The 14,706-nt window shown below is 44.4% G+C and overlaps 1 protein-coding gene and 1 long non-coding RNA gene across 2 annotated transcripts; one reads left to right on the top strand and one right to left on the bottom strand.

Annotated features, from left to right (window-relative positions):
• Positions 1 to 3,401: 3,401 nt before the first annotated feature.
• PCDH20 (protocadherin 20) lies at positions 3,402 to 10,366 on the top strand (the record flags this gene model as incomplete). Its single annotated transcript, XM_081199480.1, has 2 exons — positions 3,402 to 3,566; positions 5,435 to 10,366. The coding sequence occupies 2 exons, from the start codon at positions 3,402 to 3,404 to the stop codon at positions 8,162 to 8,164; spliced, it is 2,895 nt and encodes a 964-aa protein (XP_081055606.1). The 3' UTR covers positions 8,165 to 10,366.
• Positions 9,903 to 12,947, bottom strand: LOC308589928. The gene is made up of 2 exons (XR_014009562.1): positions 10,758 to 12,947; positions 9,903 to 10,699 (listed from the first exon to the last, which is right to left on the bottom strand). It is a non-coding gene; the product is annotated as an uncharacterized lncRNA (long non-coding RNA).
• Positions 12,948 to 14,706: the final 1,759 nt, after the last annotated feature.

Here is a 14,706-nt window from a genome sequence, read left to right as displayed (position 1 = left end):
TTTTGAACAGCGACAACTATTTTGCTTTAATCTTTTGCTACATTAAGTCTTGAACATTAATTGGAGCAGGCAGTTGCTGTGAAGTTGCTGGAAACAATTCCACTAACCAATGTATTGGTGTGGGAGAATTGTTCCATTTTAAAAATAAGAGAGAGAGAAACGATAAAGCATTGGTGTAGTGGAAGGAAATGGCGGCTTCTGGACTTTTTCCCTGAGCAGGAGTAATTATGGCGTCTGCTTGTTGGTGGGCCCTCCTTGAAATAGGTGACAGTGAGGCTTCCAAATTTGTTTGCTTTCTGATTGGTTGGCATCCATCTGTCTCAGGAGACAATGGAGGCAAACATCTTTGGTGGTGAAGTCAAACTGTTAAGGTTGCAGTGCCTGCTGTGGCTGTAGAGACTGATATGGGAGAGACATGTTTTGTTGCAGCAGGAGCAGATGAAGACATCCATTTGTCCTAATGGAGGTGTACCATGGCATTTCTTCTCCCTGCACTCCTCCCAACAGTCATTCCTCCTCTGGTAACTGCTATAGATACATGACCTGACTGTCTGTCTCCAGGCACTGCGGTCGTCTGCCAGGGACGACCACATGGAGGGGCTGAGGATGCCACGTCACGTTTGGTACAGGTTAACATAAAAGAAGTTGAAGAATGAGAAATACAAGCAAACAGAAACAGGAAACTTATTTCCTTTTCTCTGATGCGGTTCCCACCTCATACTAGCAATTTAAATAATAACCCTTTTTTTTTGGCAAAATGGTTTGCATTTCTAATTAAGAGCCACAGATTATACTTCAGGTGCCTGAAGGTCTTTTGTTAAAGCTCAGTGTATTTTACAAGCTGAACCTATGCAGTCAGAAGCAATACTGAGTTAAATTGAGTTTACTCCCAGGAAAGGAAGCATATCATGCTGATCTTAATAAATTGGATATTATGCTATGGATATTTGCCATTTCTCTCTCTCTCTCTCTCTCTCTCTCTCTCTCTCTCTCTCTCTGTGTGTGTGTGTGTGTGTGTGTTTGCGAGAGAGAGAATGAACATCAGCATGGCAGCCTACATTTTGAGTCTCTCCTTGAGGACATTGGAAGCTATCATGATGAGGCCCATTCGCTTCAAAATTTACAGTGTGATGGTACTATAAGACCCCTACTCAAATTCAAGGTTGTCCCTTCAATCCCAGATATGTGTGAACACGTTGTGGTCACTTAGGGCTACATGGTAGCAGGGGCGCCTACTTGCCCCCCACATTAGGGGGCCGCATCATGTGATGTCACGCAACATGTCCCACCGCTGGCACTTGCATGCTGGGTGAGGAATGGGGAGAGCGGAGCTGCTCCATGCTTGGCCTCCTTCTCCGCATGGCAGGGAGGAGGAGGCAGAGAGCGGAGCCCAGCTGCCGTGCTCCACCTCCTTCTCCCCATGGCGTGCACTGGGCTGGGGTGGGACACACGGAGGTCGATCTTTGCCCTCGCTCATCCCAGCCCTCTCCTGGCTCCCGGATGGGGGCTGGGGTGCACAGAGGGTGCCCGGAGGCAGCAGGGGATGTCAGCCCCCTCAATACTGGGGGGGCTGAGCCCCATGCGTCAAAATATTTAGGGGGCTGGAGCCCCTTGCACCCCTATTCCCGGTGCTGATGCATGGTAGAAAACCTGGGCTCCTCTCCAAGCATACACTCAGAGTGCCATAGCCAACCTGGCTTTCTGATATGCGTGGCCTATACATGATGGCATCTTTCAATATATGTCTTGTCTCATCATTCAATATATGTCTGACCAGGAACGGATTTAGGTTTGATGAGGCCCTCAGCTACTGAAGGTAATGGGGCCCTTTATATGTCCAGCTGTCCTTTGCCAACAACAAATTGTCGCTGTTTTTTGTGTTGAATATATGCCATATGGTAATCTATGGATGTAATAGGTATCTAAAACCATTTGCACATAACAAAATATGTATTTTATCAAAGTAACTGTTGAACTGAAATACAATTAAGAAGAAGTATATTAATTGTGAGATAATTATTGATACATAATGTTGCTGTATGTAGGTTTTATTTGTTTTTTATCTCATATTTTGGAAATAGGCATCCAGGGTTTTTTTCCTTCAATTTTTTTGGGGGGTCCCCAAGAGAGTGAGGCCCTAAGCTATAGCTTTTTTAGCTTATATGTAAATCCGGCACTGTGTCAGACTCATACCCCATTTCAGATACGATTGGGACAGACGACATTTAAGTTTGGCTCTGTATAATCAACCTCCCTGGGCTCCTTTGGGAGGAAAGGCAGGAAATAAATGTGATAAATTAATTAATTTTAACAAACACGTGCCCCAATGCACTTGGAAGGTGCATTTTTCATGGGCAGCTAAACCTCAGACGTGCAGACGGCATACGAAAAGGGAGGAGTCCATTCTCCAAGGACAGCTTGGTCACAGATATGGGGGGCGCAGGCTTTTGTTAGAGGGGGTAGAACCTCGAATTTGTATTGATTTGTACTGATGGGGGGCAGCTGTCCCGTTCCCCAACCCCCTTCTTCTTCCCTACAACTGTTCCACGGAATTGCTCCATGCCTCAGGTTGGAGCGCACGAGTCGGAAAGCAACCGAGCAGGGGTTGCAAGGCAGGCGAAGAACGGGATCAGGGGTACCAACTTGAATAAAATACTGGGGGTGGCCAGGCAAGCTCCACCCCACAGAATGGACCGCAAGAAGCAGCACACCCACACCATGTGAATGGCAACACCCACCGACTGGGGGGGGCAGCCCCTTACCATATTTTGGGGGGGGGGGGGCTCCTAGGAGTTGGTTCCCATGCCTGGGCTGCAACGGGGCTCCTTTCTTCCTCTTCTTCCCTCCCCCGCCCCCGTTTTGAGGGCTCCCCAAGATTAAGAGGCCCCGCTCCAGATGCCCGGACCCCGAAGCCTCCTCTCGCTGGACCAGGACTGCCCACGAGCGCATCCCCACGTGGAGCTCGTCTCCTGGCGCGCTACTTTCCAGCGGCTGACTCTTGGGGACGGCCGATCGCCGCGTCTCCCGCTCCTTCCTTCGGGGCTCCTCTCTTCGCCGTCTCGGGTTCCTTCTGGGAAAGCTTCGAAGAAAGAAGCGGAGGGAGGAGAAGCCGCTCAAGCCTCCGCCCCGCGCTCCGCAGCCGGAGACTCCCGAGGCGGCTCTGGAGCGAGTGCCGGCCGGCCTCGGAAAGCGCAGCGCGGCGGGCAGAGGCGGCGCTCGAAAGCGCCCGCCGCCCGCCAGGGGTTAATTGAGCGCCCCGCGAGGCGATTGGCTGGAGTCCGGGAGGCATTTGCATGAGCGCCAGAGCCGGGGCGGGCGGGCGGGAGGCTCTGGCCGCTCCTCTCCCCCTTCTGGCGGCTTCCCTCCCCGGCGCGCCTCCCTCCCTCCCTCCCTTCCCCTCCATGCCCGCATTTGGAATGAGCAGCCGAGGGAATGAGCGGCGGCGCAGCTCGGCCCCGGCCCTAGGATCCCGCTGGCTCCCGCTGGCGAAGAGGCACCGGCCGCTGGCTATGGGGCAGCGATCCAGCCCTGGGAGCAGCACAAGCGCCACGCAGAGGAACCTGCCGGTACGCTAAGCGGGGGGGGGAGGGGAGGGGGTCTGGGGGCTGCCCTGCTCGTCTGTCCGCACTTCTCTGGGATCGTTTTCGAGGAAAGGTGCGCAAGATCGGACGCTTCGAGCCGAAGTCGGGCGGGAGCGAGCAAGGAAACTTCGCTCGTGGGGAAGCGGCACGACAAATGTAGCACTTTAGGAGTGTAGAAATGATGGTAAAAGGGGGTGGGAGGCGCTGGGGCAGGTGTAAAGAGAGAGGCGGCAGAAGCAACAGTTTCAGGAGGAAAGGCTGCTAGTTCTGTAGCTGTCTTTTAACGGCGCGATCCTGTAGCTATCCAAAGTCACGATGGTGATGAGAGGAGGATTGATAACAACAGCTCAAGGCTGCAACCCTGTGCATTTATTTGGGAGGTGGTGATGGAGCAGCAGCAGGATCCCATTATGCTGATTTACTTAGAAGTGTGTGCGCACTGGGGAAAGACCCACATTCGCGCAACCCTTCTTGAGAGTCAGCGGGCATACAATCAGAGCTGTGCATGAGAAAAAACAGCTGAGGCCAGGAGGACCACTGTGTGTGCTCAAAGGAACTCAGAAAAAGGATTCCCCCCCCCCTTCACCCAGCCCTTAAATTTAGGTCTGCAAGCTCCCAGGAGTGTGATAGCTCTAACAGAGAATGAAAGGGACCATGTGTGACAAAATGTTTCCAGTATTGTGGCTTTAAAATGGAGCGAGGAGGATGCACATGTGTGGCCATTCCTAGTCACACATACTTGCTTATTTCAGTGGATCCTATTCTCGAGAAATTGTTCTTTGGGTTGAAGACATGTTTGTTTAACTTCAGGGGAAGGACCCATGAAGTCAAAGCAGCAGTGGCTAACATTTCTGTCAGGGCACAGTAAGCTGTGATGAGCTGTGGCTGCATATGGCTCTGTGTCATCTCCCAGTAGGGAAGGTGAAAGGGTTAATTTGTGGCAAAGGCATCTTAGATGACCATATCTGGCAAAGGACAGCCGTTCCTAGATCTGCTGGACAAACGGAGCCAACTCTGTTACTAATCTGAAGAAGAGAGGGTGGTACCTGCAGTCTTGCATAATCAAAAGCAATGTTTCTATATATATATATATATATATATATATATATATATATGCACAGTATAATGTATTTTTCACTTCTATATATATATATATATATATATATATATATATATATATATATGGAAGTGAAAAATACAAAATTAAACAGTGATGCATTTTATGCAGAGAACGATGGTTTATGCTTTTGTTCCTAGATGGTTGCCCACTGTTTTGTTTTCACTCACAATCTGTTTATGGCTTGACAAAGATGCTAATACATTTGAGACAGTGAGGAAACTGAAGATGAAGTTTAAATATGCTTCTGTTTCTCCCACCCTTTATGGCATTGTATAGTGATCTAGACTGCAGCATGGGGATTTATAAGCACAAACATATGTGGTTTTGAGCTTCTTTTTAACGAATTCTTTGACTGTTTTATTGAGGAAACTAATAGTTAAGGGTAAATGGGATGACAACTCTTCATTTATTGATGGTGAGTTTGAGGACTTCATGTTTCAGGGCTGGTGGTTGTGTGTGACAGAAGGAGATGGTGATCTATTTAGACTGAAGACTGGCACTAAGTATTGAGAGGGTGTAGAGGTCAAAAATATGAGGCAGGTGGAAATTTTTCAGGAGGATGTACTCAGATGGTGGATTTGTTAATTCGGTAGGAATTCTGAAGATAATGGTCCAATGCAAGGTCTTGCACAGAAAGACCTCTTTTGGGGGGCAAAATGGAGAGGGGGTGATTAAACTGATGCTCTCAGGTGGACATGCCATTTGCTAACCTCACGTGCATTTCTTTCCTCAGAACTTATTCGTTTTCCTGCTCTTCCTTGGACCTTTCAACTGCTTTGCAAGCTATAGTCGTGCCACTGAACTTTTCTACAGCATCAATGAAGGGCTGCCCTCCGGGTTCCTGATCGGGAATCTAGCCCAGGATTTACAGGTCCAGGCAACATCAGAGGGAGAGGGAGAGGCCACAGTAGAGGGGAAGCAGCAGCCTCAGCAATGGGGGAAAACCCCTCTCTCCTTCAGCCTTGCCTCCCAGGGATTAGGAGGTCAGTATGTGAACCTAGACAACCAGACTGGAGAACTGCGCACCTCCACAAAGGAGATTGACCGGGAGGCGCTATGCACAGAGGATAATGTTGGCTCTAGTGTGGTTGCCTCCTCCTCCTCCTCCTCCCCAGTACCATCTTCTGAGTCGTGCTTGCTGTTGCTGGATGTTATGGTGTTGCCTCAGGAGTATTTCCGCCTTGTCAAGGTGAAGATTGCCATCCACGATGTCAATGACAATGCCCCGTGCTTTCCCATGCCACAGATCCACCTCTTTGTGCCTGAGAACTCACCAGTCAACACCCGTTTAGCTATAGAGCATCCGGCAGTTGACCCAGACATGGGCAGCAATGGAGTCCAGACATACCACCTGCAAGATGACTTTGGGGTTTTTACATTGGATGTGGAGGAAAATGAAAGTGGAGAAAGAACGCCTTACCTGATTGTCATGGGTGCCTTGGACAGAGAGGCCAGAGACAAATATATTACCCTCATAACTGCAGAGGATGGAGGAGTCCCTCCACTGGTGGGCAGTGCCACCCTCACTATTGGCATCAGTGACATCAACGACAACTGCCCACAGTTCAATGAGACCCAGATCAATGTCACAGTTTTTGGGAATTCTAGTATTGGGTTGCCCATAGCCTCTGTCCATGCTGTGGATGTGGATCAGGGAATCAATGCCGAGATCACATATTCCTACAGCCAGAAGGTTTCTCAGTCATCCCGCACTTTGTTTCACCTTGATGAAAGCACAGGTGTTATCAAGCTCTCCAAGAGGATTAATGGTGACACTCCTCGTCTCCATCGGTTGAGCGTATTAGCCAACGGTCCCGGTTGTATCCCTGCAGTGATCACTGTGTTAATATCCATCATCAAAGTCACAATGAGACCTCCTGAAGTGATTCCTCGTTTTATAGCGAATGAAGTAGAAGGGGTGGTTTACCTGAGGGAATTAGAGCCTGTTAACACACCGATAGCATTTTTTACCATAAAAGATCCAGACGAAAAATACAAAGTGGATTGCTATTTGGATGGTGACGGCCCATTCAGGTTGTCACCATACAAACCATATCACAATGAGTACTTGCTGGAGACTGCAAAACCATTGGATTATGAGGCTCAACAGTTCTATGAAGTATCAGTGATCGCATGGAATACTGAAGGATTCCATGTCAATAAAATAGTGAAAGTGCAGGTTCTGGATGATAATGACAATTCACCTGTTTTTTCTCAAACACTGATAGAATTATCAATTGAAGAAAATAATGTCCCCAATGCTTTTTTGACCAAGCTGCATGCAACAGATGCTGACAGTGGAGAAAGAGGGCAAGTGTTTTATTTCCTGGGACCTGAAGCCCCTTCATATTTTGCTTTAGATAAAGTCACAGGAGTTTTGACAGTTTCCACCCAGCTGGACAGAGAAGAGAGAGAGAAATACCGCTACACAGTTAAAGCAGTAGATTCTGGAGTACCAGCCCGAGAATCAATAGCCACAGTTACCATCTCTGTACTGGATAAAAATGACAACAGCCCAAGATTTATCAACAAGGATTTTAGTTTTTTTGTGCCAGAGAATTTTCCAGGCTTTGGGGAAATTGGAGTTATAAGTGTCACGGATGCAGATATAGGGCAAAATGGCTGGGTAGCACTTTCTGTTGTAAATGGAAGTGACATCTTTGTTATAGACACTGGCAAAGGAGTGCTAAGAGCTAAAGTCTCTCTAGACAGGGAACAGCAGAGCTCATACATCTTATGGGTTGAAGCAGTCGATGGAGGTGATCCTGCTTTGTCCTCGACTGCAAAAATAACTGTCCTTTTGCTGGACATCAATGATAACCCACCCTTGGTCTTGTTTCCGCAGTCCAACATGTCTTACCTCCTAGTCCTCCCTTCTACTCTACCTGGATCTCCTATCACAGAAGTTTATGCTGTAGATAATGATACCGGCATGAATGCAGTCATAGCATACAGCATCATAGGGAGAAGAGGTCCCCGGCCAGACTCCTTTAAGATTGACCCCAAGACAGGCAACATCACTCTGGAAGAGTCACTAATGCAAAACGACTATGGCCTTTATCGGCTTCTTGTTAAGGTTAGTGATCATGGTTACCCAGAACCTCTGCATTCCACAGTTATGGTGAACCTCTTTGTCAATGACACTGTGAGCAACGAGAGCTACATTGAAAGCCTTTTAAGAAAGGAACCTGATATTAACGTCGAGGAAAAAGAACCACAAATCTCTATAGAACCCACACACAAAAGAGTAGAATCAGCATCTTGTATGCCTACCTTAGTGGTCCTGTCAGTAATAAGCTTGTGTTCAATAACATTGGTAACTGGAATGGGTATTTACATCTGCCTAAGGAGAGGAAGAAAGTACCACAGAGGAGACGAAACTTTGGAAGTACAAATCCCATTAAATGGAAGAATTGATCTTCATATGCTGGAGAAAAGGCCTGTGGAAATTTCCAATATCTGATGACTTTAAATGGACAATCTCAACCAAAACCTAATAATTCTGAATAGTGATTAAGTTCCCAGATACAGGATTGTCAGCAGTAGCTACAATGAAGGACTACTGATTTATAACTTATTATAATTGTAAATACTGTAGCTGTCTACAGCTTTTTTTCAGTGAAAAGAAAAAGAAAATCAAATTCATTGTACAGCTTTTTTATGAAACCATAGTGCTAACAGCTCATAACTTGTCTGTGTAGACTTGGTCATCACAAGACCCACCCATAAATTAAGTCAGTATTCATAAAGTGAAAGGTAAGACAATGACAAATTCATTGTTAAATTCTTTTTCATTCCTATGTCATTTTTTACCACAAGAGGGCAACATCTGCCATTCCTGTAAATGAGTCTGTTTAAAAGAAAATGAAAAGTATATTTTAAAACATTGTTTTTCTAAAGGGAAAAATAAACAAAATAAAAGTATGGGTTTGAGGTATAATAATTATATGCTCTATTGTATATACAAGAAGAAAATATGCACTGGTAAATCAAACAGAATGTTTTATTACCTCAGATGTTTAAATATATAAATCTCCCTCTATATAGGAACGGCATTAACAAGAAGTGCAATTTCTTGAGGGTACCCATTATCCCCTTGTGAGGTTATGGACAGAAATTAGATGTTCACTTTCACCTCAATATGGAGAACAAACATTATAAATTGCTTCAGCAATATTTTGATCAGTATCTCTTGGAACAAATAAAAGAAATATGCTATCTGGGATGCAAATGAGTCCTGGTGTACACAGGGCAGAAAAGGGTTTCTGTTGCCAATTTCCCTGACATAACACTTCTTGAAACTTTTGGGATGCCTCTGTGCAAGATTTCCCCAAGCCTTCAAGAGGTTTGAGTACCTGCCACTAGAATCTAAAGTACAACAGCCTGTTCCTATGCATAGTTACCTGAGCTAAATGAGGCTTTCTCCTCAAGTAAGAGTGCACAAGGCTGTAGACTAAGTGCAGCAAAGTGCAGGAACAGTGAAATGCCAGTTATTTCTAAGGATTAATTTCTATTACGTGAGAGTAAGAGAGCCTGATAACCACCATGCTGACTCCATCAAGACTATCTGCATGTGGAAAATGGTTTCCATGCATACATTGTCCTTATGGGCCCTGAACCTTAAATACAAAAAGATGTGACAGGGAGAAATTCTACATTCCGCTCATCCACTCACTACTAAACTGCTGATTCCAGACACCCCTCTTGCTCCAAATAGGTGAATAACGGTGTCAGAGGCAGAGCTTACAATCCTTCTCATCTACTGAGGCCTGCAGGAGAGATCCTTGTGTGCAGTTCCCACTGCCTGCAAATATCTCTGGATTGGGGCCCACAATCAATATCCCTCCATTTCAGAATATTATAGTTCCATCTACCACCACCCCAACTAATTTTGTTGTTGTTGTTGTTGATCTAGTGACAGTAAGAGCTGTTCAACAGTGGAATTTGCTGCCAAGGAGTGTGGTGGAGTCTCCTTCTTTGGAGGTCTTTAAGCAGAGGCTTGACAACCATATGTCAGGAGTGCTCTGATGGTGTTTCCTGCTTGGCAGGGGGTTGGACTCGATGGCCCTTGTGGTCTCTTCCAACTCTATGATTCTATGATTCTATCCCTAGTTGTTGTTAATAATGCTTTGTAGTTTCAATGATCTATCAGTAGTATTCCATCACTTTGGTTGTATAATTTTTCTTTCTTTTTTTTAAAAAAAGCAATGTTTCTGAATTAGATATCTCATATTGAAACAAAAATTATTGGTCATATGAACCTTTGGTTTTTTTAAAATTTGGGCTCTTGCTCAATGGGTATTTTGTGTGAGAGAACAGCAGCTAATTACTGACTCTTGGCTCCCTTCCTTTTCATTAGCTTAGTCTTTTCGATCATGCCCATAACTTTCCTTCCTAAAGCCAGTGACATATCTTCCCAGAAATGACACCTGCCTGTCTCTGCAGCTACACAGCAGAGGGGTTATCAGCAATGCACACCTTTAACAATGATTGCAAAAGCTGCAAAACTTTCATGCCAGATGTCTCCATCAAATCTAGCTGTGTAAAACAAGGCAAATGAGTGCTCTGCTTAGAACTGACACTTTTCTTGAGTTCTGACAATATGTCTGTACTGTACCAAAAGTGTTTATATGTCTGCAAATAAAAACTCTATATTTTCATAATATTTATCTGTTATTTTATGGAACCTAGATGCCTACCTACCTACACACTATGTATGTGGATATGTATACATTAAAAAGGGGAAATGTGTATCTCAGAGATGCTCGAAAGGATGAAAGTTTGTTCTTATGTTAGCTCAACATGTTTAAGTTCAAGGGAGCCTCTTCAGGGACTCGCTCATCTGTTTCTTTATAGGTTCCCTTGAGCGGAAACATGTTGGGCTACCATAATAGTGAACATTCAGCCTTTCCAGCATCTCTGAGATACACATCTCCCTTTTTTTGTATTTACAGCCCTAGATGTTTCCTGTTTTCTCTCTCTCTCTCTCTCTCTCTCTCTCTCTCTCTCTCTGTGTGTGTGTGTGTGTGTACACACACACACACACACACACACACACACACACACGTGTTTACAATGTACTTTGCAGTATATGAAATGTCACTGAATGCAATCCAATGTAACTTTCCATAAATATTATTTTCTTATACATCAATCTGTGAAATCAAAGAGCTAGGTTTAGATAAACTGTCAGAATATTTACTATGGTCTTGGACAAATCAAGCAAAGAAAATATAAATATGCAGAAAACTGGATTTGTCAGTCATCTCTCTACACCATCCTACATGTGGGGCTTATGAGTGCAGGGTGGCACTGAAACACTGGTAGGAATAGCAGCTGCTGGAGCAGCACAAGGTTTGGATCTTTCCAAGAGCCAGTGCACACATTCAGCTATGCCCCTTGATTTCCCATCACCTGAGAATGCAAAGCTGGAAGTATGAATTGATTCCAGTGAAAAGGAATTGTGTGCAAAATGAAGTGAGATAATTCAGAAGTTATCTCTGTAGTTTTGGACTCTGATGGTTCAGTTCACACATCTAAGTCACTGGTTTAGACTGCAGTTATGAAATGTTAAGCAATGGGCCTAAGTTTGATAGATTGCTGCTCGGTCCTTTTCAGTTCTATTATTCTACATGGGTCATGACATCAGTTGGTTATAAACGTCACATATGTTGACTGTGGGATAACTCTGTGTGCTGGGAGGCTTCCACGCAACTGGTTTTCCACTTGTTCAGGGTTCCATCTTATGCAAAGCTCTACATTCATAGGTCTTGATATGTGGACTTTGGGGTTGAGGTCAGTGAACCACACCCAATAACAGAGCAGAGCGAGCAGCAAGGCTCTTTCAGTGCATAGAGCCCTCTTCACACATATAATGTGTAAAGGGAACTTTTCTAACTTGGCAATCCTAGATTCCCTTACTTTGGGAATAAGGCTCACTCTGCTCAGAGGAGCTTCCATGTAATTAGGATTGCACTGTTGCTTACGGCTATGCATTGGGCGGCAGCATTGTCTTTGTTCCTTTTGTAGGTACTATTCAAGATGATCAACTGATCTTTAGCTAGTTTTCAATCCAGGGCAACGAGCTCTTACGCTAAAGAGAATGTTGGTAGGGCCTGCTATAGCCTGCATTGGGATACAGCTGTTCCTGGTATCAGCATTTGCTAGATGCTGGAGAGAGTGTTAAAATGCTGGGGGCCATCCACAATGCAAGTTTCAAACCAAGGGAACAAGGCATAGCAAAGTTGTGTCAAAGAAGGCACGATGTCTTGGCTAAAATGGAGCAAAATGTGCAGATAGAGTGGATAGAAGCTGTCTCTAAAAGTTGGCATGCTTTTGTAAATAGTCTGTTGTGTGGTCTATGGGGGAACTGTGGCACTCAGGTGGTAGCTGGACTCCATCATCTCTCACCACCAGCCATGCTGCCTGCAGCTAATGGGAGTTGAAGGCCAACAACATCTGGAAGCCCAGAGGTTCCCCAGTCCTGGTCAACTGTGTTTGCTTCCCAGTGTTCCCTACCCTCTCCTAAATCCCATGGTGACAATGAGTTCATATGGCCACAAGGTACAGAGCTGCAGCATGCATGTCTTAGTAGTGGTGTGGAAGTACCACCCTAAATTGTACAGTTTAGACATTTCTCTGATGGTGACAGTGTGCTCAGTGCAAGCTCAGAGTCAATTGTATGATATTTTATTTCATAATCAGTTCTGTTAAGCAATGGCTATTTCAGTTTACTTGGTCAACAATCCATAAACCTCCAATACAGCGCACAGTTATCAAGGCACCCCTAGTGAGAGGGAGGGCAAATTTTTCCCTTTAGAATGAGAGTATAACAGAACCAGTGAACAATCAGAAATAAATATTCAGACAATTTTGATTCAGAAATCTCTTTAATAATTGTAACCTATTTTTCTGTGATCTCAGGGTTGGAGTTTGCCATTAAAATTAAGATACAGAATTCAGCTGAGTTCTTCAAGTAGAGAGAAAATACTGGGGAGATAAAAAGGGGAAACTTAAATCCCTATAAAAATTGCAGTTCAGGAGAACATGGTCTAACTCTTCAACTGAACTTCTTTTGTAAGAAATCTCAGTTCCATGGCAGTCTAGTAAATCGATCTCATAACTGCTGATAGGAAAGCATTGAACCTAGCTGTGAAAATTATCTCCTCTGGGAATAGTTTGGTTAAAAATGGGCATGAGTACTGATGGGATGATGTTGTGCTAAATGGACATGACTACTAGACCTGCAAGGCAGCTCTTCTGTCAAATGTTCTTGCTGATTTTACCCGTGTTTTTCAAAGGTACACTTACATGAAGTGCTCGTCTCCTTTTAGGGGACTGTGGCATTTCTTACAGCACAGAAACATGTGAGAGAAGCAAGGGATCCTGCACTTTTTTGAGCCAAAGCAATAGCAGAAATGCTGTGCCTCAATGCAAGAGAACATGCTTGCAAAACCTCCCAGCTTTGCTCCCTGGGATCTCCAGTTAAGGCTCAGAAAGACTCCAACCTGAAATCCCACAGAGCCACTGCAGCTGATGGAGACCAGGGGTAGCAAGTGTGCTGTTCTCTAAATAGTGCTGGACTACAGCTCCCATCAGCTGCAGCCAGCACAGCCAGGGGCCAGAGGTGAAAGGAGATGAAGCTCAAGAACATCCAGGGAGCATGGGCTTGACTGTCCCTGATGCAGACGGCACTGCACTAGATGGACCAGTGGTCTGACTCAGTCAAAGGCTGACTCCGATGTGAGTGGAGTGAGACCCCTGCATCTGCAAAAATGGAGAATTGTGCTTATTCTATAGAAACAACAACAACAACAACAACAATAATTATACATCTGAAGATGCAGGGGTTCTCTTCTGTAAAATACCAGTCCAAAAGCAAACTTCAGTACACTAATGTTCAATCAAATCTGTTGGTAGTGTGAACATTGCACTTATTGCCAAGGTATAAGTTGATCAGACAGACTGCTTTGGCTGTGAGGCTGGGGTTTTGTTTTTTGTTTTGTTAATCTATACGAGTTAAGAAAAGCATTTACAGCAGTGCACTGGCAGGTCATGCAAACAATGGACTTATTATTATTAATAATAATGAAAACAATAACAACTATATAACTTATTTATACTCCACCTTTTTCCCTGATGGGACTCAGGGTGGTTTACAGATAAAAACAAGAATTGTGGGGGAACTAGTTGCTTCTGTGCTGAATCAGGTTTCTAATGTTTAGTTTCTTTAGAAAACTGAATCTCCTTTAAACAGTATTGGCAAATTTGTAACCCCATAAAAGTTACTCAGTTTGCATCAGCTGCAGCAATGATCAAAGTTAATGTTGTTAAATCAAATGTAGCATGTTGTTATGGTGATCTTTAACAGAGGAAGGTCATCGTGACTATGTCTGCCTACTCATGTATAGCTCTTGCATTGAATGTACTTTAACATTTTGTTTTGTTTTGATGTGGAAATCTATTATTCTGACCTTACTAAAAATAAACTGACCTTTTTTCTAATGAAAAAGAGAGGTCCTGGGGCTCAAACTGCCCGGCAGCTCTACCCTCAAATCCTGAATTCTTGCTCCTTCACCTTAAAAGTATTTATTTATTAGAATTCTATGCTCCCCTTCCTCCCAAAGGAGCTGAAGGCAGCAAATGCATCAGTGATAAAACAATTAAAAATTGTTTCAAAACAATTTAAATAATCTAAAAATGACTTTAAAACAATTTAAATCATCTAAAAGACATGTAAAATAATAATGCACTCTCCCAGCTTAAAATTTCAATCGATTTCCATGCCAGGAACAGAAACTTTCAGCTATCAAATGCCTGAGTAAACAAGAATATTTTTAACTTCCTCTCAAAATTTAACAATGGGGAAAACAGACACACCTCACTAAGGAGGGCATTCCACAAATGGGGAAACTGCAGCTGAGAAGGCTCTCTGATGGGCGAATGGCAACTGCGCCTCTCTGAATGATTTTAGGGCTGAGATGGTTTATTCTGGAGAAGGTGCTC

The sequence above is a fragment of the Podarcis bocagei genome (assembly GCF_964188305.1).
Source record: "Podarcis bocagei genome assembly, chromosome: 6".
NCBI classification, from domain to species: Eukaryota; Metazoa; Chordata; class Lepidosauria; order Squamata; family Lacertidae; genus Podarcis; species Podarcis bocagei.
The sequence above is the reverse complement of the archived record's forward strand: the minus strand, read 5'-3'. Positions and strand labels throughout refer to the sequence as shown.